The sequence below is a fragment of the Pagrus pagrus genome, assembly GCF_965226575.1.
Source record: "Pagrus pagrus genome assembly, chromosome: 17".
NCBI classification, from domain to species: Eukaryota; Metazoa; Chordata; class Actinopteri; order Spariformes; family Sparidae; genus Pagrus; species Pagrus pagrus.
Genome location: NC_140201.1, coordinates 12272000 through 12293988, shown reverse-complemented (window position 1 = coordinate 12293988; position 21989 = coordinate 12272000). Strand labels below are relative to the sequence as shown.

The 21989-nt window shown below is 38.5% G+C and overlaps 2 protein-coding genes across 5 annotated transcripts in view; both read right to left on the bottom strand.

The window, feature by feature from the left end:
• The window catches only part of tshz1 (teashirt zinc finger homeobox 1), a 154761-nt gene extending 141884 nt beyond the window's left edge, over positions 1–12877 (bottom strand). Inside the window, exon 1 of the mRNA XM_084380363.1 lies at positions 12813–12877. The gene's annotated coding sequence lies outside the window, so the exon portion shown is untranslated. The remainder of the gene's footprint in view (positions 1–12812) is intronic.
• Positions 12878–18114: 5237 nt separating this feature from the next.
• Positions 18115–21989, bottom strand: part of csmd3b (CUB and Sushi multiple domains 3b) — a 341165-nt gene continuing 337290 nt past the window's right edge. For all 4 annotated transcript variants that reach the window (XM_084380344.1, XM_084380345.1, XM_084380346.1 and 1 more), the window contains exon 72: positions 18115–21216. In XM_084380344.1, coding sequence (XP_084236470.1) covers positions 21057–21216 — 160 coding nt within the window. In that variant the 3' untranslated portion in view covers positions 18115–21056. The remainder of the gene's footprint in view (positions 21217–21989) is intronic.

The window sequence follows — 21989 nt, the reverse complement described above, 5'->3', positions numbered from 1 at the left end:
TGGTTAATACGATCATTTGGTGGAGATAAAAGACGGGGCGGTTAAAAATGATGGCGCTGGAGCCGGATCTGCCGGCTATAAATCACACAAGGTGGTATTGAGATGAAGCGAAGGTACGTGCCACGACAGCCTTTAGCTGCCACCAGGACCAGAAATGATAAAATAAATATATCTCCGAGGCACTCACAAGGTGAGGCGCTGTGTGCAGGGTGTCTGTATGCGAAGTAAGTTGTGTCTGTCTTGTAGCAGGCCGCACAATACCAGAAAGACATCCATCAGATGACCACTTTCCTTGGTTCACACACCAGTTTAGATTAAAGTGCAGGTTTTGGAAATTACACTGTAGAAGACCAAATCCAAATGGTTGAATGTGAGACGTTTTTGTCTGCTTGCCTGTGGTTTCCATTTCATATTTTTGCGGTCAGTAAAACGTATCACTGCTACTAATGAGTGCAGTCATTCAGTGCAATGTCAAGCAGACATGGCCTCTATTAATAGTGTGTTTAAAGCACCAATATTTTGTGACATGTTGACATCAAAAGTGCACAAATGCCATTTCCACAAAGCAGAAAAGCTGTCTATGTGGTCATTTGCGATTAAAAGGAAGGAAACTTCTCTAATGTAAACATGAACATATGTAAGTAGGTCTGAAACAATTAGGTGACAAACTGGAAGTCAATCAACACAACAGCCACTTTTAATTCAATCAGGCCTATCAATATGAAATAAAACATTTAAATCTGCATGATCCACATTTTTATTTGGGTCCGCATTAAAATGTACTCGCTCATAGAAACCAGCCACCTAAATACACCAGATTTATTTTCATTAGGATCCATGCATTATTACATGAGAAATTAACACAAAAAAACCCCAATCTCACAATGTTAAAGAAAGTAAGAAAAAACACTCCTGGATCTGTCCCTTTATCTGGACCCACACCAAAAATGAATGAGGTCTATTCTGGGCCGAGACCCACCCCCTATCCAAGTTTCATGGAAATCCATTCAGCAGTTTTGTGTAATCCTGCTGACAAACCGACCAACCGACAAACAGACCAATCAATCAACCAACAAATGGACATAGGGAAAAACATAACCTTCTTGACGGACGATAAAAAATAACCAATAACATGTCAGATAACTGAAAAATGCCCCTTCCAGAAGCCAAGGAGACATCTTCAAATGTCTTTTTTTTTGTCCTACCGATAATGTAAGCCAAAATATTCAGCTTTCAATGATATAAAGCGAAGAAGATCAACAAAGCTTTGCACTGGAGATACTGAAACTAGATGGACATTATGCATTTTATTAAAAAAAATACCTTCAATAGATTGTGGTTGTCTAGGAATTGTCATTGTTTCTGCTGATAAATATATAAAGCCATTTACTTACGATAAAATGTCTGACTCACTGCGCTAGTAATAGTGAGCAGAGTCTGTCTGTGTTGATGAGAGTACATTGGGAAAACCACAGCAGAAATACACAGACAAAAGACAGTATTTCACCTGTGGAGAGACTGCGATGAAAAGCAAACTTGTTTTGAGGGTGATGTGACCCCTCTTACACCTCAAATCACAACAAAAGCCTCTGGAGACAGGCAGAGAACGTCTGTCTATCTCAGAAAGCCTGCCCCTCTTAGGCAACTGCAACACACATCCACACACAAACACACACAGGCTGGTGTAAGAAATACAGGCAAGACATTCACACACACACACACACACAGGCGCACACACACACAGGCGCACACACACACACACACACAGGCGCACACACACACACACACAGGCGCACACACACACAGGCGCACACACACACACACACACACAGGCGCACACACACACACACACAGGCGCACACACACACACACACACACACACACACACACACACACACACACACACACACACACACACACACAGGCACTCAAACCAACACCTCACTCCGAGTACTGCATCTCAACATCGACACGAGGCAAATACAGTTCCAATCCACCTGGTCGTTTGATGGCTCACACACTCACACATGACAATGCATTGATTTTTATTTTTTTCCCCTCCCCTCCCTCCTGGCTCTGCTGGGTGTGCAGACGGAGCGGTGTGGAGAAATCCATTAAGCCGACACTTCTCGTTTCCATTGACTGACAGGCCTTGACGGGCTCGGGCTTTTGGCCCACCCGCTTGACTGGCAGCTCGACAGTTAAACAAGCCCTCCAGTTGCTATAATAGTTTAAAACACTTTCAATTACCCGAGTCAAACAAATCCTGCAGACGAGCGCTCGGGTGCTTCTCTACAAGCAATCCTACACCCCAGCGGGTCCTTCTCCGCCTATCGTTTGGTTTATCTGAAGATCCCCCATGCTACAATGAAGGGGAAGAGTTTTTTTCTGGACAAAGCAAGCATGAAGCCTGCGAGGGAAATTGGAGGGTACAAACTGCAGGGTACTGAGAAGAGGGAGATGATTTTAAGGTTTTATCTGGGTGTTTTAAAACTCTCTACTGTCTGTTTGTATGGATGTGTTACTGCATCTTCCTCCCACCATAGATCCCCTCCGTGTGTTTGTGGCTGCGAGATTTATAACAAAACTCATTAAACATTAAGTAAATCAGTTTTGACCAACCTCCCGACTTCTACTGTGAAAAGCACACAATAACCAGGGGTGAGCAATTTCCACAAATCAATGAAATCTCCCAGTAATAAGCCAGACTCATAAATCACTTGTTAACAAGCACTTCACAGCAGTTTCACTTGACTCACAGGTTTGAACACTCCTTGCATACTGTGAGACCTTAATTGCCAATAAAAACATGAATAAGGCAAATGGTAGATTTTTTGCCAAAGATTACATTAAATCAAGCAGATTTTTTTTACTTTTTATAAATGTAATATTACATTTGATTGTTTGATGACTCGAACCCGTCAACCCTTATGCGCTTTTATCATTATGGGCTGCTCTTTTAAATCATCATAAAAAATAAAAAAAAACTGCATTTTTAATAGTTACCCCAAGCAGTTTTGTCATGTATTACTATAATGTTTTATATCACTGAGTTGTGAATTTGCTCGGCTGCATAACTGATGGACTTACAGGCAGTATCAGCCATGAACACATAGGAAAAACATTTTTTTTTTTTTGGGAAATGAAGTGTTTTAAAGCATTTGCTTTCGTCAGGAAAATTAAATCATGTGGTCCAAAGTGCTGCTTTTTTCAAAATTCATAAAATATTACTAGTACCACAACATACACCCTCTCTACACCTTAATAATTATATCCCAAAATAACAGAGTTTACAGAATTCATTGAGAGCCAGTTTATTTGATATAAAAATATAGTTTTATGCTGTAAGTGATACCTAATATATTATCTCTGGCTTTAAATGTATCTGTACTAAGAGGACAATGGGGCACACTACTTGAAATCAACAACCTTTAAACAAGTTATTACTTTTAACAAAGTGGGCAAAAGAAGAAAACATGCCTAAAATAAATCCTCAGAATAATTTAGTTGTATACTTTTTACCACTAATTCAAATTTCCACTTATGTATAAACTGTACTTTATGTTGTCACTGGTTCCCTTTTCTGCCATTTGATACGGCCTGAGAGTCTTGGCAGCACACCTTTTCTGGAGGTTCGTTTGTTTATGCATAATTATCTGGCAAATACCAGCAGCACCTAGGGCTCTCGCTGCAGTAATAATCTCCCTGTTGCCCCAGAAACACAAGACACGCACCAGCAAAACAGTGAAGTCATTCCCTCTTTGTCCTTGAGAGTCGTGAAGTCGAGAGTCGGGTATTAGGTGTGTAGAGCAGGGTAAGAGAAAAATACATTGTGAGATGATGAGGCCATTTTTCCATCATTTTGTCAGTAGGTACTGATACATATTCAAGTGTGTAATTGCCTTAGACATACAGTAGAGGTCTAACTGTATTTTGTTAGATGTTTCCAGATTCATTAAAAGAGGGCCTGTATGCCTTCAACTGGTAGTGAGTGAGTGAGCCAGCCACAGTAAGCCTAGAAAGAAATATATAATATTGGCCTCATTTCAAAATGTTGTGGGGACACAACAAAACATCTAAAACTAAATACTAAAAGACAAATATAGATAAAGAATATGTATCACAGGGCTTTATCCATGCAACACACATGAAACAGGTAGGCAGTCCTGTTTCATTGGAGTTTCCATGATGTCTACATGCTGGACTTTAAAGCTATTCCGTATTTTAAGCTGAATTTTGAGCAGAATTTTGTTAGGCAGCTCGCACTTTAACTGCACGGCAGATCAAAAATGTAAGTCAAAATTAATAGATTTTTGTTGCGCTATACTTTATCTTAAAAGATTGTTTCATTTACTTTTAAAAACTAAGAGTTTGGTGTGTTCCCCATAGGGATGCACAATAATATCGTCACATCATTGTTATAGGCTAATACATGTTTTAAAATGAAATAGGGGCTTTGGCCAGACATAATAATTGCTGCCAATATGACAGGCCGATAAGATGCCTTAATTATATGGACGCAACACAAAATCTTTGACTAAGTTCCTGTATTTTGCCCAGTAAAATTTGTACACCTAGAAAAGTATTATATGTCTGCATCTGCTAAGTGACCATCATAATAATACCCCTTTTCCACTGGTCAAAAGTCCCACTTAAACCTGCTAAGACCTCAAGTTATAATTTCTTGAAGGTTGTATCCTTATGTCAAGTATATATGATCAAGTAAGAAGTGAAGCTGCACAATAAATCGAAATATTGTCAAAATCGCAATGTGGCCAAGTGCAATATCCAAACCTAAGGAAGCATTTCTTTGATAAAGGTAAAATGTGTGACCAAATGGCATTATAATGAAGTACCATAGTGCTGCAGAGATGCTCTGGCCTACAAATCGTCATCCATATCCAGATGTAAGAAAGTATGTATGTTTGGTATAGACCACAACAATTGCCTCATCATCATGATTTTAACAGTTTTTCAGTGAAAATGAAAATTGTGATGCACAAATGATCATTCCCAATGATTATGAATCAAGGTCAAGAGGTCAATACAATTCCTGTAGCACAAAATAACCAGGAAAAAAACGCCAGAGCTGAACTTTTTTATGTCATCAACAAAAAAGCATTTTGATTTACAACAGACTTTGTTCTCCTTCTACTGATGTTCATTTTGTTCTGTAGACAGACAGTTGTGCCAGGTAATTGCTAAATGGGCAAAAAAGAAAATAGACATTTTTCTTCCTAATTTTCCTACACTGTTATTTAAAAGTCTACAGGAATAAACATGTTCAAAGCACTGACTGAAGAATGGCTCCACTCACAGCTTGTGTAGTCGGTCAGCTACAAAGTAATACTATTGATTTTCTTTCTGTTTATTTTGTTTTAATGCCACCTAATTAGTGCTTTCCAGCTAGCTGTGTCTACTTGCTGAAATGACACAACATTATGACAGGCAGTACTGAGCAGCAACTACACATCACTATGTGTTCAAAACACTGTAGCTGTGGGAGACTATCCTCACATGTGCCAGACCATAAATGTCATTCTGCTCAGTGTGGTCTGGGAGGACTCAACAGGCATTTACTTGCATTAGGAGTGTTAATGGTGGGAAACCAAAAGCACATTGCAGATGATGCGATTGGCTTATGCCCAACTAAAAATTATAAATACGTGTTTTTGATCAGTGCAAAGTCAACTTGAAGCCTTCTACACCTGACTGGATGAACTACAGCACCTCCTGGATCGTCCTTGAGTTTTACTACAGGTTTTCAAAACAACAAAACACTCTAAGTTCTGAATTATTTTAAGGTCATGTCATTAAATCAAACTGTGTGTTTTAAGACTGGAAGGCTTAAACTGCTCCATGGAAGAAATGGCAATGAAACAAATGCTTAGCTTAGTGAGAAAATTGCAGTCTTTTTTTCCACAAACATGAGCTGATGAGTTCACTACATTGCTGATGGATGTTAAGCTGTGCACAGCATGCAGCACACACTGTATGTTTTTAATGCTATGAACTCTAATTATGCAGTAAACTTGAGTGGAAAAAAAAAACTTTATCATTTTTTAAATAAGGGAAATATTTGTGTGTAGAAAAGGAAAAAGTAAGATGATTGTCTTGCAGTAGTTTGCTTATTCATAAAAAAATAAAGCTATTAAATGACACGTGATTTAAAAATTAAGTTGAAAACCAAATGGGTTAACAACATAATATCAAGTGTGTGTTTTGTAGTATTTTCATATTTTAGTTATTGGTTGCTTTTGGTTTCTAAAGTGTATAAAATTCAAATTCTGTATATTTGTAAAATATGTATAGAAAAAGTTAAAGTCTGGTTTTCTAGATTCCCACATAAATTTGACTGTAAATTTGAAGTGAGGTTGAGATGCAGTGTGAAAATTTGCACCTTTATGTATTCCACTACCTTCTTTGCAGTGCCTTTGCTCGAGTTAAGAGTTGTACCATCATAATTAGAAATTCAAAGTCAGTGCGAGTGAACGGGGACTCGGGAGTGAAGGAGAACTATGGTGACAAATTCTCTCTCTCTCTCGCTCCTCCTTACCCAGGCTTCCTATCCAGGTCAATACAAGCAGGCGCCACAGTGCAAACAGCCCAGGACACACCATGTAAAGTGACTCTACAATCCTCCATCCCCCACCCCCCTCGGACACTATTCGCCCTCAACAACAACCATTGATTTTTTTCCCTGATGAGGATCTGGCCGGCATTTAATCTAACATTGTAGCCCCTCTCTGTAGGACATGGCTGAGCATGCGATGCTAATCGATTACCTCTGTTGATGAGAAGTATCTATCTATCCATCCATCCATCCATCCATCCATCCATCCATCCATCTATCTATCTATCTATGGTTTTGGCCAGAACAGGCAAAAACAGTACATATAAATTTGGTTAAGAATCTCAAACACAATATAAGTTTCTTGTATCCTTGACTTTTCACATTTCAAGGGCAAAAACGATGAGGATTATATTATTATTGTGAATGCCTCTAAGCCAGAGGATAATTTACATTTAGTCACAGCACTTCAAGGCACTGTACATGTTTGACTAAATACACCATCAAGCCTCTTGAGCAGCCTATTGTTTACAGAAATCTGACTTGACCAATGTTGCTGCTATCAAAACACGGGTGGGTGTCCACCCATAATCCCTCTCTTTGTCTACTACAAACCCCTCTTTAGGCAAGGACACTGGTTTTAAATACTGCCATATGCAAATTGTTGCATGCAATTTGCATTTTTAAATATTTCAAGCCTCCGGATTCACTTGATACTTGGGGCATGCTGATCACAGATTTATGCATCTCTGTCAATCATATCTCAACATCCGTACACTTTTAATAATAACTCAGGAATGCGTGTGAATTTAATTATGCTCTGCGCGAAATTATTTCCATCTGGGAAAAAATGTGTGTTTGTATAACTGCTCTTGTGCCGTCCCCAGCTATTAACTGTCCAGCTATGAAGCTGTATTTGCACCTTCCTCACCGTCATGAACACTATCTGTGTGGTCAGCTTGAATCAGAACATATTAACACTGCCAATTACTCAATGCAAAGCCCCTCAAATCCATCTGAAAGTGTGAAAGATTTCAGGAATGAAGGGTACAGCTTTTCTACTACTGCTAAACATTTTCTTTTTAATATAACACCACTGAAACATCACCTGAGCTGTGCGCATGATGTGGCAGAGAAAGAGATTGAAACAGAAGAAAGATAAATACATAAAATACATATATACGGCCCGGACTATTATTAATATGAGAGAAAAGTCCCTGGTTTCTTTGCTATCAATGAATTTTCTTATTTGTTCATCTTGCCGTGATTCTAGCAATAACCATGCAGTGTAAAACATAAAACACCACACAAACATTTTATCTAGGTCTTCATTTCATCACACACAGCATCTCCATCACTACATAAATAAATAACCAACATATAGTCTGCATCCCTATTGTACATCAAACACAGCCACGATTATATGTGACAAGGCTGGCAATTAACAATTTCTCTCACTCTGAATGCAAAGCATAAAAAAGATGATCAAGGCTGGTTGATATCCACAGATTATGCATAATTTATGTGGCTGGTACAAAATACCGTTCTGTTGCAGTTCTGTTCATTCACTCAACTAATTCATTGAAATAAAGCGTCCCAAAGGGCTAGCCATGTAATCAAGCCTAATCCCAGATTGATTTGAGAGCGGTCGAAGACAGAAAGCTGGAGAAATCTGGGAAAGCTTTCTGTCACAGGAGGAAGACTGCAGAGAGCTGGGTGATCGGAAGAAACAGTTGAGAAGCTCGGGTTTCAAATGAGAGGATAATAAAATACCCCTGGAAAAAAATGTTATGGTTTGCAAAGGAATGAAAAGTGATGATCATTTAAACTATACTGGCATGAAAGTTTGGATTTGAATGCTTCAAAGGGATTAAACTAAAAAAGCTTTGGTCAGTTACAGTATATATTTTTTTGAATATCCAAAATAACAACTAAGGGCTATAAGTTGTGTTAACATCCTGTTAACATCAGTAATTTACATCGATTTTTGGGGGGGGGGGGATGTCTACGTTTGTGATGACATGTATGTATTTTTTTAATCCAGTTTTTACACCATTTGTGAGAGAAAGAAAGCACAAAGAGGAATGGTGAGATTTCAGGGTATCGCAGGAGAAAATACAGGAACAATGGGCAAAAAAAGCACAGAGGCTCTTTACCTGATTACAAGAAGAGATGAGAGACAATGCAACAGTGGAAGAAGAAAAACGTGTTTTACTGTCATATTTTTGTTTGACTGTATGTTTCATATGTTAGGCACACACAATATTTCAAAGCCAATGACAGGAGCACATTGTGGTGTAGAAGTGAATGCTCAAGTGACGCATTCTCAAAACAGAATTTCCAAGCTGTATTTATTTTACTTTTATTTTGAAATGTTAAAAACTAAAGAATATTGCATTTACTACTTTCAGTAGGTTACAAAAAAGTATTAATAATTTTAGGTAAAATTTTCTTTTTCAACAAAATGCTAAAACCAAAACAAAAACAGCTCTATCCTCCATAAAACATCATCCACGTTCTTTTAAATCTGTTAACCTGATCCCCAACCACCTTTTCTCTCCATTAGTGTAGCAGTGGGGACAAATTATGACCTCTGTCTTTGTCTTTGTTGCAATTACCCTCTCGACACACTGTCCTCCCATGGCTACACAAGGGCTTAATACACGAAAGGACTTCTCGAGGAGCTTCACTGCATCATTATCTTTTCCCACGGAGCCTGCAGCCTCAGCTTGTCCCAGTTTGACTAACACACAGCGGGCTGAATGTTCTTCTTTGTCCCCTCGCTGTCACGACCGGAGAGCTTAGAATCGAGAAGGTTTCAAACTAAGTGAAAAAGTCAATTCTTGATAGCAGACACTGATTAACCAAACTGCTTTCTCTGTGTAAATTCTATTTTGATGAAAATTTGCAGAAAGAATGAAAACTGTATAAAAATTCATACAAGAATGAAGCCAACTCTAAACTGTTGGCTTCTCTTCTCTCATCATTCCTTCTGACTGTGAAACAATGTTCCTCCAAATAAAGTGTGCTTCTTCCTAAAGCCAGGCAATAAAGTTAAGCAACGCTATCTGCTGTTATTTTGTGCTTTTGACTCAGGTACAGGAATCTCAAGTATCACAGGTCATCAAGCTCCATCTACTGACAACATATGGCCAACAAAAATCAAATGCAAATGCTCATATTATACCATGGAATGCTACACTGGTGCATCAATGATCTATTGTTTTCTAGTCTGGTGAAACTCAGCATTTGTATTTAATGGGGGAAAATGGCTGCATGCTTTACTGACACAGGAATGTCTGAATGGGAGAGTTAAATTAATGAAACCTATAATAAAACATGTTTATTCTTGAATGTTTACTTTATTTTTTGTCATTTCCCTTAAAAAAACCTGACATAATGTGGCTTCTCCCTTGCGAGCTTGTCTCCTGATCCTCTAAAAAAAAAAACTCTTGTTATTGTTTGCTCTTCATTCAGCCATTCATTCAATTTTGTTGGGACATGCTGGATAAAAAAAAATATATATATATATCTATATATATATAATTTTTGGATAATGGCTGTATTTACAATTCAACCAACATCTAAAAGACAAACTTCTGGTTGCTGAACACCAATGCTAAAACTTCAGAGCTGCACAGTGCAACATAAGCAAAGTAGTTCAGAAGTTTACTGGCGCCATCTACTGATCTCTACAAGCCAATGCAATCAAATGTGTTATGGTTAACAATGGAGGGATTATAGACAGTAAATTGTGTTCAGCGAAGCAAGCACTGGACTGAATCTAAAATGAGAGAATTATATCAATCAAGTATTAATGAGTAGGAGTCAATAAACTTTAGACAAATTATACCTCAAAGAGCTACATATTTCTCTGTTAGACAGAAACAACATGACATCAATTGATCACATACTGTACAGTGGACTAAGGCCAAACAAAATGCCTATGTCAAACACCTAAAGTATAAGTACTATAAGATTCTTTTTGTTGTCTTGTGTACATTTCCTTTGTTTCACTAAACTTTCAAAGATGTTTCTAATCTTACAGAGAACCGATAAAATTAAGTCACATTGCTCCAGTTGGACAGAAAGATGAAGACTCTGGCATAACCACACTAAGACTAAATGTTATTTTGCATCATCCTCCTCTCAGACCCATTAATGTAAAGTATCATGCTGCCAACACATGCATGAGGCAGACTGAATTGCTCAAGTAGAATTTACAGAGGTCAGATGCTGCCATCTAGTGGCCATATAAGAAAATATCAGGCAAAAAGCAACCGCAAATAGCACACCTCACATATCAGCTGATCAACTACCAATTCTATCTCTAATAGATATCACTACTGACCAACAAATAAAATACACAAGTTAAGTTGTACTTCCACCTACCTCCAGGTAAGAAAAATTAGAAACAACAATAGGGTTCAACATATCACTGAAACTAAATTACTTTACAGGCATCGCTCACTGTCATAGTGCTCGTCTAAAGATTAGACATAAAGAAGCAAGGAAATACTCTTAAGACCACTCAACAGAGGATTAAAAGTCCTTTAAGAGACAAGAAACACACATACTAGACACACAACACATTCTCTGCTCTGTAATCACTCAACAAGTCTCAAAATTCTTTAGAATTATTCCAGTTATTCGAAGAAAACCAACAGCTCTACCTGTCCCTAACATCAGGGTTACTTTCTACAGAATACTTGTGTGTGTGTCTGTGTGTTTTCATTTTTTTCATGAGCCTCCGCCTATCTTACCCTCTCACTGTAAGCTTGCCTGTCAGTGTAAGTTCAATGTCATCAACTCAGTAAAAGCTCTATGTAGGTGTGTCAAGACTGGCAGCATTTAAGTTTCTGTGTTTTTAATTTAAATCTTTAAAATGGCTGTAAATACTTGCTGCTGGTGGTGCTTGCTGACAACCTTAATCTGAAACTAACATCTCATATCACGCTGTCTGATAATATAGCAACAGTCTTACTGTATTTAGTGACCTGAATGTTCTTTTATTAACAAATAAAACAATAATTAATTTGCACATCTCTTAGCCATGTCCTTCGCCTTGTCAATAGCAGCAATATTTGGGATTGTAACTTTTCAGTAGTGGTGGAAAGTAACTAAGTACATTTATTCAAGTACAATTCTGAAATACAGATATTACTTGTATTACTTGTACTTTTTACTTCTGTTCCATCACACTTCAGAGGGCAACATTGCACTTTTTAATCCACTTAATTTACTTGACAGATATAGTTTCTAGGTAATTGCACACCCACGCAGGTGTTTCCAATCACCCTAGCTAATTGGACCAATCCTCCAGTCAGGTGTAAGTTAGGTGGATCATTGCTGGGTTTAATGTGACGATGATAAACAAAGACTGATAACAGCGTGAGCTGCCTCACAGCAAGTACAACAAACAAAATCAGTATGAGGTTGTCAATCAAGCACAAGGCCAATTAGACAACATAAGTGAAAACACCTGTGTGTGTGCACTATGGGTGTGCAGGCATGGCACTGTGTATACACATGAAAATACACCACACCTTTTTATATAGATATGATGCAACACCACTGATTAAACTACCAAAGAGTTAAATTACCATTTGCACCATCTCAACCAGCAACGTTAAAATGCTGCTTATACTTAACTGAACTTGAAGTAGGGTAACACATGATAAAACGTAATATAAGACGTTGACCAGGTCCTTTTAGGGTCATTCTACAGAAGAGTCCACTTTTGTAAGGGCAAAATGTCTGAAAATTGACTTCCTTTTCTAACATTTAAACTAAATTATGACATTCAATGCATTTCTAGTCTTACTTTTTTACAATCCCCCACTGATAAAGGTCACACAAGTTACATCAACTACAGCTTCATATGATATCTGGAGATGAATGTGGACATTTCTGAAAAACTGAAAAGAGACTGGACTTAACCATGTGCTGTCTTCATAGGTCAAAGGAAGAAAAGTAAAATAAAAGACAGAGACATTAAGTTACAGCAGAAAACGTGGCTAAAACGGATAAGAAATCAAGCAGTACACCTGTCAGCTAGCTAAGTTAGTTTCACAATGTGGATACAGGTGATCAAACTCAAGGTTAGCTAAGTTAGCTAGCTGAAACAGTGGCACCGGGTAACTAGCTTAACTAACTAACTAACTAACTGAGCCAGGTAGACAAAAAACATGTCCAAAACTTAAGCCAACAGCAACTAAACTAAAAACGTCAAAAGACTCACCATTTTCACGAGGAGTCCACCTGAGAAAGAGCTCCACCCATCTCGAAGCGGCTGCAAACTTTCTGTGAAGTGTCATCAGTGTCAGTCAGATTTGAGGTCATTGTGGCAGCGGGCTCAGGCTCTGCAGGAGCAACTAACATCCCTGTGGCCGCCATTTTGTGTCTTTCAGTATCCCACCACTTGTGGTTCCTGATAACTCAAACTTTATTTGCCTTGGACAAATACATTTAACCCATAATAACTGGAATGTAATTAAGTATATTTACTGAAGTACAGTGCTTAAGTACAATTTTGTGTACTTCCATTTTCTGCTACTTTAAAGGCCTATACTTCATTTAGAAGTCAAATATTGTCTGCCTACTTTTTAATCAAATACAATTGACTACTTTAGTCGCTAGTTATTGTCTATAATTTGCTTTAAATCAAAATGTACTTGTACTTTTGATATTTAAGTACATTTATTTCCTTTTGACACTTGAGTAGCTACATTTTGCACAATATCAGAGACTTTAAGACTTTTAGTCAAGTACTATTGGTATGGGTGACCTTCCCTTTGACCAAAGTAATATATAACACAGTATGTTGTACTATGTGTAGTGTGTGTAAATCTATGTAATTACTGTATGTTGTAGTTTGGGAGACACAACAGTAAAATGTCCACTTAGCCAGACCAAAAAAAGTTAATCTAATCTAATTTTGTCATTGTTCAAAATGAGCATGCGTCATTATATTGTGGCACTTTGCTCCCATTGCCTTTAGTGGCTGCTCTAGAAGTTTTGATCATAGTCATCTGCAGATGTTTATGTTTATCTTGTAACGAAGATGCTGTGATATGATCAAAATTGACACACATGGACTATGTGCTGGGAAAGTTTTCTCAATTGATGTTTTCACAGTCAGAAACAATAGGCCGTGTTGTATCAATCTGTCTTTACAGCCCAGGATTTGGAGATACAGTTCTAAATTACAGCGTTTGGGGGGGAAATGTTGCACCATAATGACCATCAAACAACAAACAGTAGCTCAGAAGTAATTCTAGCCTTTAAAATTGGGTTATTGGGGTTTATTGTGGGCTTTAGTTTTATTATGTGATTATTATTGTATAGACATTATTATACCTCCTCTCAACAGGTGTCTCCACTGAACCTTGAGTTTGGTCACCTGTATCCACATTGGGAAACTGTGTCCACACAGAGCTCTCACAGGGTATGACTGTGTAGCAGAAAGGTCAGTGTTGATGCAATTCCTACTGGCCTCCAACAGGGGTCAGTAAAGGTAGTAAAGGGCTCCACTTATTGAAAGTTGTTCCTCATTATAGAAGGTCCAGATCTACCATGGTAATGATACACAAACCTAATTTATTCACAGTTTATCTGAATGTGACCTCACTTGTCTGGTTCCCTTGTTGATCCTAATCTATTTTGTGAAGAAACATTTGGCTGCTTGGCCTTCTCAAATGCCACCACGACCAGCGTCAACTCTCAGCAATATCACACAAAAATGCATTTTGTGATACTTTTCTCTGCTGGCATTTTGCAGCCATTTACTTAACTTCTGTTCTGGAGTGAGTTAGAATTAATTGCTTGGATCTCTCCTTCCTCCCCAGAATGCAAATACTGTACGCACAGGAACACACAGGAAATTATGCATGCATGCACAAGAGTAGGGTTTTCTTTAAAGGTGGGAGAGAAAAGCTGACAGGTATTGGACCAGCTTGTTAGCTAAAGAGGGTAAAGCATTAGTATATTTTCGAGAAAAAACAAGAACAGCCCCTGGCTCACTTAATGTTTTTTAAAAATATGCTAGTGCCGGATTAATTTATTGCAATTTTATGCATTGCCTGTCTAACCTGCTGTATTATGAAGGGATCTATCAGGTAGGCTCAGAACATTTGCATCATTGTAAACAGATCTAAGTCATAAGCACTTTTCATTTAAATTGTAACTCTCATGTTGTGTTTTATGAAAATGGGACACATTAAGTGCATTTTAAGATGTGCATTCTGATGTTTACACTCATTAAAATCTGCATTATGCATCGGTAAACATTATTGGTGGTAATCAAGGACCTGTATATCCAGTCAGTGATGTTGCTTCAGATATAAGCAAGTCATTAAATCTGATGTTTTAGTAAGAGGAAATGAGAAATATAGCTTTTTGTTGCCATCTAAAACCATGAGGCTAAATGGTCAGAATATTATTGACTTGTCATCAATCATCTTTTTTTTTGCAAAAGTGATGCTTGTTTTGGGGTTGTTCAGGACCTTGTAAAGGTCGACCTGCTCTGTTTGATTCCTACAGTACGACAAGTTCAATGTCAGACCAACATTATATATATATATGTGTATATATATATATATATATATATATATATATATATATATATATATAATTTGGTGAGCATAATTCTTTCCATGATGGATTTGCCTTGAAAGCTTGACAAACAGCAGGCACAAGATTAAAAAAATCTCCGGGCTTGTAATATCGGTTCTACATTAAAACTCTGCGTTCTGCTTTCCTATTACCTGCCTTTGTCGCAGAAAGTCAGACCGGCAATCACAGGTGCAGCGGCAAAAATAATGTTGCAATCCCAGTGATAAGATTTCCGATGTGAATGAATGGAAGAAGTTTAGGGAGTTCATTTCAAGGTGAGGTAGCTAGATTGTATTGCTACACACTTTGTGCCTGCAGTATTCCCCTGTAAGGCATTCCCTGACTTTTTCCAATTGTGCCAAAAGGAACTTTTAAAGCAGACATTATGCTCATTTTCAGGTTTATAATTTTGTTCTGGGTTATTACTAGAATATGTTTACATGATTTAATGCTCATAAAAAAACAGTTTTCTAATACTGTTCAGTACTCTATCACTGTATTCCCCTTCTGTCGGAAACGCTCTGTTTTAGCTCCTGTCTCTTTAAGAGACCCCCGAATACCCAGTCTGCTCTGATTGGTCAGCCAACACATGCCTTGAGCAGCACTGCTAGCAACACCAGAACAGCATAATTGTATAAAAATGCAAATGTGTGACACGGTGACACAGTATGATGTCACAAAGTCACAGAATTTAAGGTACGACTACTAATGAGGCGTTTCAGGAGCAGTGTTCTCTGTGGGAGAGAGGAGCTTCTGTTGGTTGACTTTGACCTTTTTATATTTCAAGATCTTTTACATGCACAAGAACATAATGTATATAAAACACTGAACAAAAGGGAAAGAAAAACAAAAAAGCATAATAGGTAGGTCTCTTTTAAATTCTACATCTTTACAATTAAGAGACGTAACATCTTTCTATTCTGTTGAAGGTTCTCAGTCATTCAGGTCATGGTAATTCTAAATGCTGTATTGTAGGTAACTGGATGTGTTTCAGTTTCTTGAAGACGTTTCACTTCTCATCCAAGTTTCTTCAGTTCTGAAGCCTACGATACAGCACTTACAGTATTTCTATTCTGTAAAATCATTGTGTATATCCCTCACAAATTACAGTATGTTCAGGTGATTTGTTTGTTTGGTACAAAACAGTTAAAGTAATTACAATATATCAGTTTACAGAAACACAATTAAAAGTGAACAAAAGCAAAGGAAGACACATTTTTTTTTACAAAAGCAATTAGCCTTTTTTAATCTTACATTGCATTGAAAATTTACATAATAGATTCATACATTTTACAAATAATTTCATCATAAAAATATATTTCTGTACAAAACACTTTTTTATTCTATATTTCATCTTTTTTTTTTCAAATGGTGAATATTTCCAATGTCCCCAGGCAGGAACAGCTTTAAGTCTTTCAAATCACATGGGTCTTATTGCGGTCAGTCAGTAGGAAAAGCTTGTGGCAAAATAGACTGAAGCTTAGAAAAAAATGATTTCTGATGAAGGGAGGGAGGGAGGGGCTGGAGCAGGTGTGTGTTTTTTGTATGTGTATATGCGTGTTTGCGTGTATGTGATCGTGTGTGTGTGTGTGTGTGTGTGTGTGTGTAAATGACAGGGAGGGTCCCATGGTTTTTGGTAGGCACTGTGTCAGATCCATACCGAAAAAACAACAACAACAGCAACGACGACGACGACAGCAGCAACAATCAATCCAAACGGTAATAAGAAACAATGTCACCAAAGCGATGCAGAGCGGGACAGTCGCAGCATTGATAAATCAAGAAGCCGCAGCTACTGTTGCTTTTAAATCAATAATGACTTTAAAAGGAGTTTTCTGTCAGCTGGTTGCTCTCGGTGTCTGTGGTTAAGACAGCAGGGGTTCTGGAAACAGAGTAGAAGTTTTCGCTCACCCTGACACCCAGAGTCATTAAAACCAACTGTATTCATCATGTGTGGGATCCAGACTCACTGAATTCAGTTTAAAACCTTTAAGCCAGGCTCTTCAAAACCAAACACGTATTTCTTTTTTTCACCGACACCAAAGCTGAAAGACAGTGATTCATGCTCTTTGATACATGTATTCCTGTATTCATGTGGGGACCAATTAATATAGGTACGGTATATGGTGCATTTTCAGGCCCAACCCTTATTATATGACACGACTATATGGATGTTTAGCATGGTTTCACACAAAAATCTTCTCTTCTCTCAGCAGTAGTTCAAGGCCAACAACATGTGCAACAACAGCCTCCAATTACAGGCTTACAGGGGCTAAATACAGTGAAGGTTGCCAGCTGTACAAAATGTAATGTGATAGGTGGCAGATCAGATCTGAAAACCAGCCAAGGAACACTGAGCTGAGATCATAAGGCTATACTTTTTATGAAATGAGCAATAGGGAAGGGATATTAAATCTCAATGGCCTCGGTTATGTGTTGGAATTTACTCAATTGAATACATTTTAATTTTGAAATCTTCTCCCAAATGGTCGGTCCATCTTAAAGCTTCAGTGACTTTGAAAGAAATGACATTCTAGGCTGTTTAGCCTTTGCAATGTGATGTACACACGCAAAACACTGTCATTAAAATAGTGTGCATACGTTACTAGGAAGTGCCAAACGTAGTACAAATTCTTTTCAAAATCAAAAACCAAGGGCTTGTAAATGTTGTACGCAGCTTGACAACTGATGTGGACATCAGCACAAGGGCAGATTACATTTTAAAAGAAGAACCCCAAATGTGAATTCATGTCATTTTAGATGTTTCAGTATTGATTTGAGGGACCAAACACATCTTTAACACAGGGAGAAACAACCTAGAGATGTACTTGTGGTGATGATCAGTTGAGACCTTTTTTTTGACGAAATTATGACCAGATTTGATCACAAACAAACCCACTGAAAACATCCTAAAAGCAGCTCCTCCAAAATCAAATTCATCCTTTTTTACTTTGATTCCTCAATGTATAAAAATACAAACATGACTTGGCATGTCAATGTACAACACAAATGTTCTACATGGGTCGAAACATCTTGTACATATGATTGACGTACATGTTGGGCAGTTTACCAGCAATTATCACCATTATCATTATCATTATTATTCATATATATTTGTTTTCTATATTTCTTCCTTTACCTTGTCCTCATGAGAGACATTTGAAACTTCAACCAGAGTCAGGGGTAGATTTGTTTGGCCATGTGTCATCAAACATGTGGGTTGCTTTCCTCAACTGAGTTTGTAGACATTTCCTGAACTGTAGCTACAAAAACAACATTAGTTTTGATGTGCAAATCTCTGTGGCATCATATCACCAGTTAGGGTCGAAAATAGTGCTGCTTTTCCAGCAGATCATTAAAATGTTTGTGTCACAATGGTGACCATTATGAAGGTTATGTATGCATGTGTTTGTGGTGGCAGACAGCTCTAGCGAGTGGGGCAAATCAAATGGGAGCTGTAACAAAAACTCCATGCATTAATGGTTCAGATAATCTGCCATCTGCGATAAACGTTTGACGAAACATTAAGTTTGAAGATCATGATTGTTGCTGGCAAACCTTGCATCATCTCGACAATAATGACAACAACGATACCACTGACACTCATGATTGCCTCAGTGGGAAGGACAGTGATGGTGAGAGGAACGTCACGTTACACAAGAAATTAAAATAAACCAATTCCATGTTACAAAGCAACCGAAAGATACTGTTTGTGACTTCTGTGAACAGCACATACTTGTAATATCTTTTATCCGGATATTTATTTCTTTTCTTTTTCTAAAAACTCTGCTATAGTCCGTCTTTCCCCTTCAGCCCCTCCCCTGTGGTAAATATATAGCACAAAAATATAGGTGGTGAATGCTCCCGAATATATATGCAATAGATTTACAGATCAGAAGATTCTGCAGCAATAACAAAGAAAGAAGATAAGCACTCGCAGAGTGCAGAATTACAGTGGAGCTGAGTCCACAATCGTAGGGCTACAACCCTGTTTGTCTTTCTTTTAGCCTGTCTATCAGTGTATGTCTGTCTGTGTCTCCTGTCTGTCTGTAAGCCTGTTAATCTGTGTTTAAGCCTATCTGTCTGTGGAGTGGAGACAGTGGACGATGGGCTGCAACAGTCTTAAGACCCTGCTTGTCTCTCTTGAACCTGTCTAGCTCCTTGTGTGTCTAAGTGTTGGTCTTAATACCATCTGTCTGCTCTCTGTCTTCCTGTCTCTCCAGATTTTTGATAGTGTGTGCACCTGTCATCTTTCCTGTCTGTCACTCATCCTGTCAGTTTGCCTCTAACCTGTCTATCTGTCCCTGCGTTAGTCCTTCTCTCCTCTGGGTTCGACAGGTAGTGTTCCTGTAAAATGTGCTTTAGTGCCAGAGCTTTCTCTGTTTCACAAAGTCTTTTTCTTTGTAAGTCCATCAGAGTCCTCTGTGTCCGCTCAGCGTCTGTCTCATCAGAATCCATTTGAATTCACAGGATCAGGAGCATCTTTCCTCACGGCCATATTCCGTCTGATCTGATACATCATGGAGAGGGAAGGCTGACCTCTCTCAGTAGTTGATTTCAGGTTAGACAGGCTCTGATTGGCTTGTGTTAGGATATTTAAGCTCTCATCTTTTCTCTTGATGACTCCCTCACTCTACTTCCAGTTCAGTTAGGGGTTGCCTCCTCCTCTCTTATCCATTGGACGGGAAGTAGCAGTTTATCCGTTCGATGAGTCCGTCTCCTCTCATCTGTTCTCTTAGTGCTGGCGCCCCTTTAGACTCCTTTTAGTTTTGCTTTGCTCTAATCCCAGTTCAGTTAGGATTATAGCTCTGTCTCCAGGGCTGCCCTCATCCTTTGCTTAAGAGTTTGGTCTCTTTTAAAAGCAACTTCTGCTACTGTCTGCTAGCGTTAGCCATTTTAGATTCCGTTTTAATAGAAAAAGACAAGAGACTAGTAACACCAGCCTCTGCTTGTTGTGGAGAGACGAGGTTGTCCTGTCTTGTATTCCGAGGTCGTTTGTAGAAATAGGCTCCCATTCACGACTAGTCAGTCGGTCTGCTGGTGACAGTGTCTTCTACTGTCAGATTTGAACCCAGATACTTAGAAACAGGTTTCTTTACCTCACAGTGTCTTTTTGTGACATCCTCTTCATGCCACACGTTGCCATCTGTGGCCATTTTGCTTCCTCACTGTGAGGATTTGTTCAGTACAGTTGGAGACAACATGGTACAAATGAAATCAACCCATTTTTGTAGTGCAGTTCATCTCCATGGCCAGAGCACTGATAATGTGCTCACTCTCTCTCTCTCCAAGTCACAGAGCTGAGAGTGGGTCCTTCTCTTCGATGCTCTGTGTGAAATACAAAATTCGACGTTGGGTCGTGGTGACATGTCATGGAATCAGACAAGCAGGTCATGGCTTAATTGTTACTACTGGTACTAGAGACGGTGAGTGGAGTTAAATAAGAGGTTGGATATAACGGCTGCTTCTGGTTTAGAATCAAATTATAAACTATCCACGGCCAGCTGAGTCTTGGGGTTAGAGACGAATAATAGCCGGCGTAGTTCTCGGGTCGCCTCCTTTTTCTTTCACAAGATATCACATCTCACTGTGAGTTTACAACCGGCCGAGTTGCATCCGACATTTTGTGTTTGTGTAAATTTCATTTGTGGATCAGTGAGAGGAACCAAACCCTGGGTTTTGGTTTCCACCGCTCGGGGAGATTAGGTTTCTGAACCGGGACTGAAGGTCCTTTGAATCAATGAATAAGACCATGTTGCTGACGACGTTGAGGTTTGAGTCGAAGCGTACTGCTTCCCTCTCCACAGCCTCGTACCAATTGTGGTCCCATTGGATATCTGAGTCATTAAGTTCAAGCGAGGATAATCAATCCTCAGACCATGGTGCAGACAGTATTTAGATTGGGATCGAATCTAACAGCCTTCCCCTCCACAGCCTTGGCGTTGGTGTTGTACATGGGGTTCTCAAAGGCAGCCTGGCCGTTGTTGTTTTCATGGACTGAGCAGCCTGTGTACTGTGTTTTTGGTGTGGTTCTGTGAAAAAGAAAGTATAAATACACCATTAGAGTGATATAATTATTATTATCTAGTAACATTAACTTAATTGGGTAGCCAGTGAACAATAGTGAAATCAGTCTTGGGAGTAGAGGCATAGTAAACAAGCTTTAAGAAGGATTAAACAGAGCGTTGTGCTTTTTAGGGAGCCTAGTGAGATTCTAATCAGCCCATCCAAAACTAATTCCCTCTGCAAGCCTTTTCTTTTTAGGCGGGAGATATTAACAGCAGAACAGAAGTTATTTGCATCTGTTAACAATGCAAACACCAGTCAGTTGTGCTTAAATCATATCTCTGAGAAATCCAATTTAACACTTCCTAAACAGAAGAGTTTTGCGGCTCAATTTTCAATAGACAATGAGTCGAGTGTCTCTACTGAGGCAGGTACTGTTTCCATCAATCAGATGATGAATCATTAAATGTTAACAATGCCTCTCTATGTTTTGTATGACAATATTGAAAATCAGAGGTGAAGTGGCAATGAAGTGACTGGGATGTATTATTGTCTTCAGCTGAAAGCTAACACTTAAATGTAGCGCTGCACCGAAGAGTTTTGAAGCCTCTTTCCGCCTGTCGACTCATTCTGCTAAAAACTGTTATTTCTGTACAGTTGCAGATAAACGTTAGGCTACACTTAAATTCAGTGATGGAATGTAACCAAGTGAATTTACAGTATTTAAGTACAATTTCACATTGTACAAAGTCTACGTATATAGACTTTTACTCAAGTAGTATTCATATGGGTGACTTTT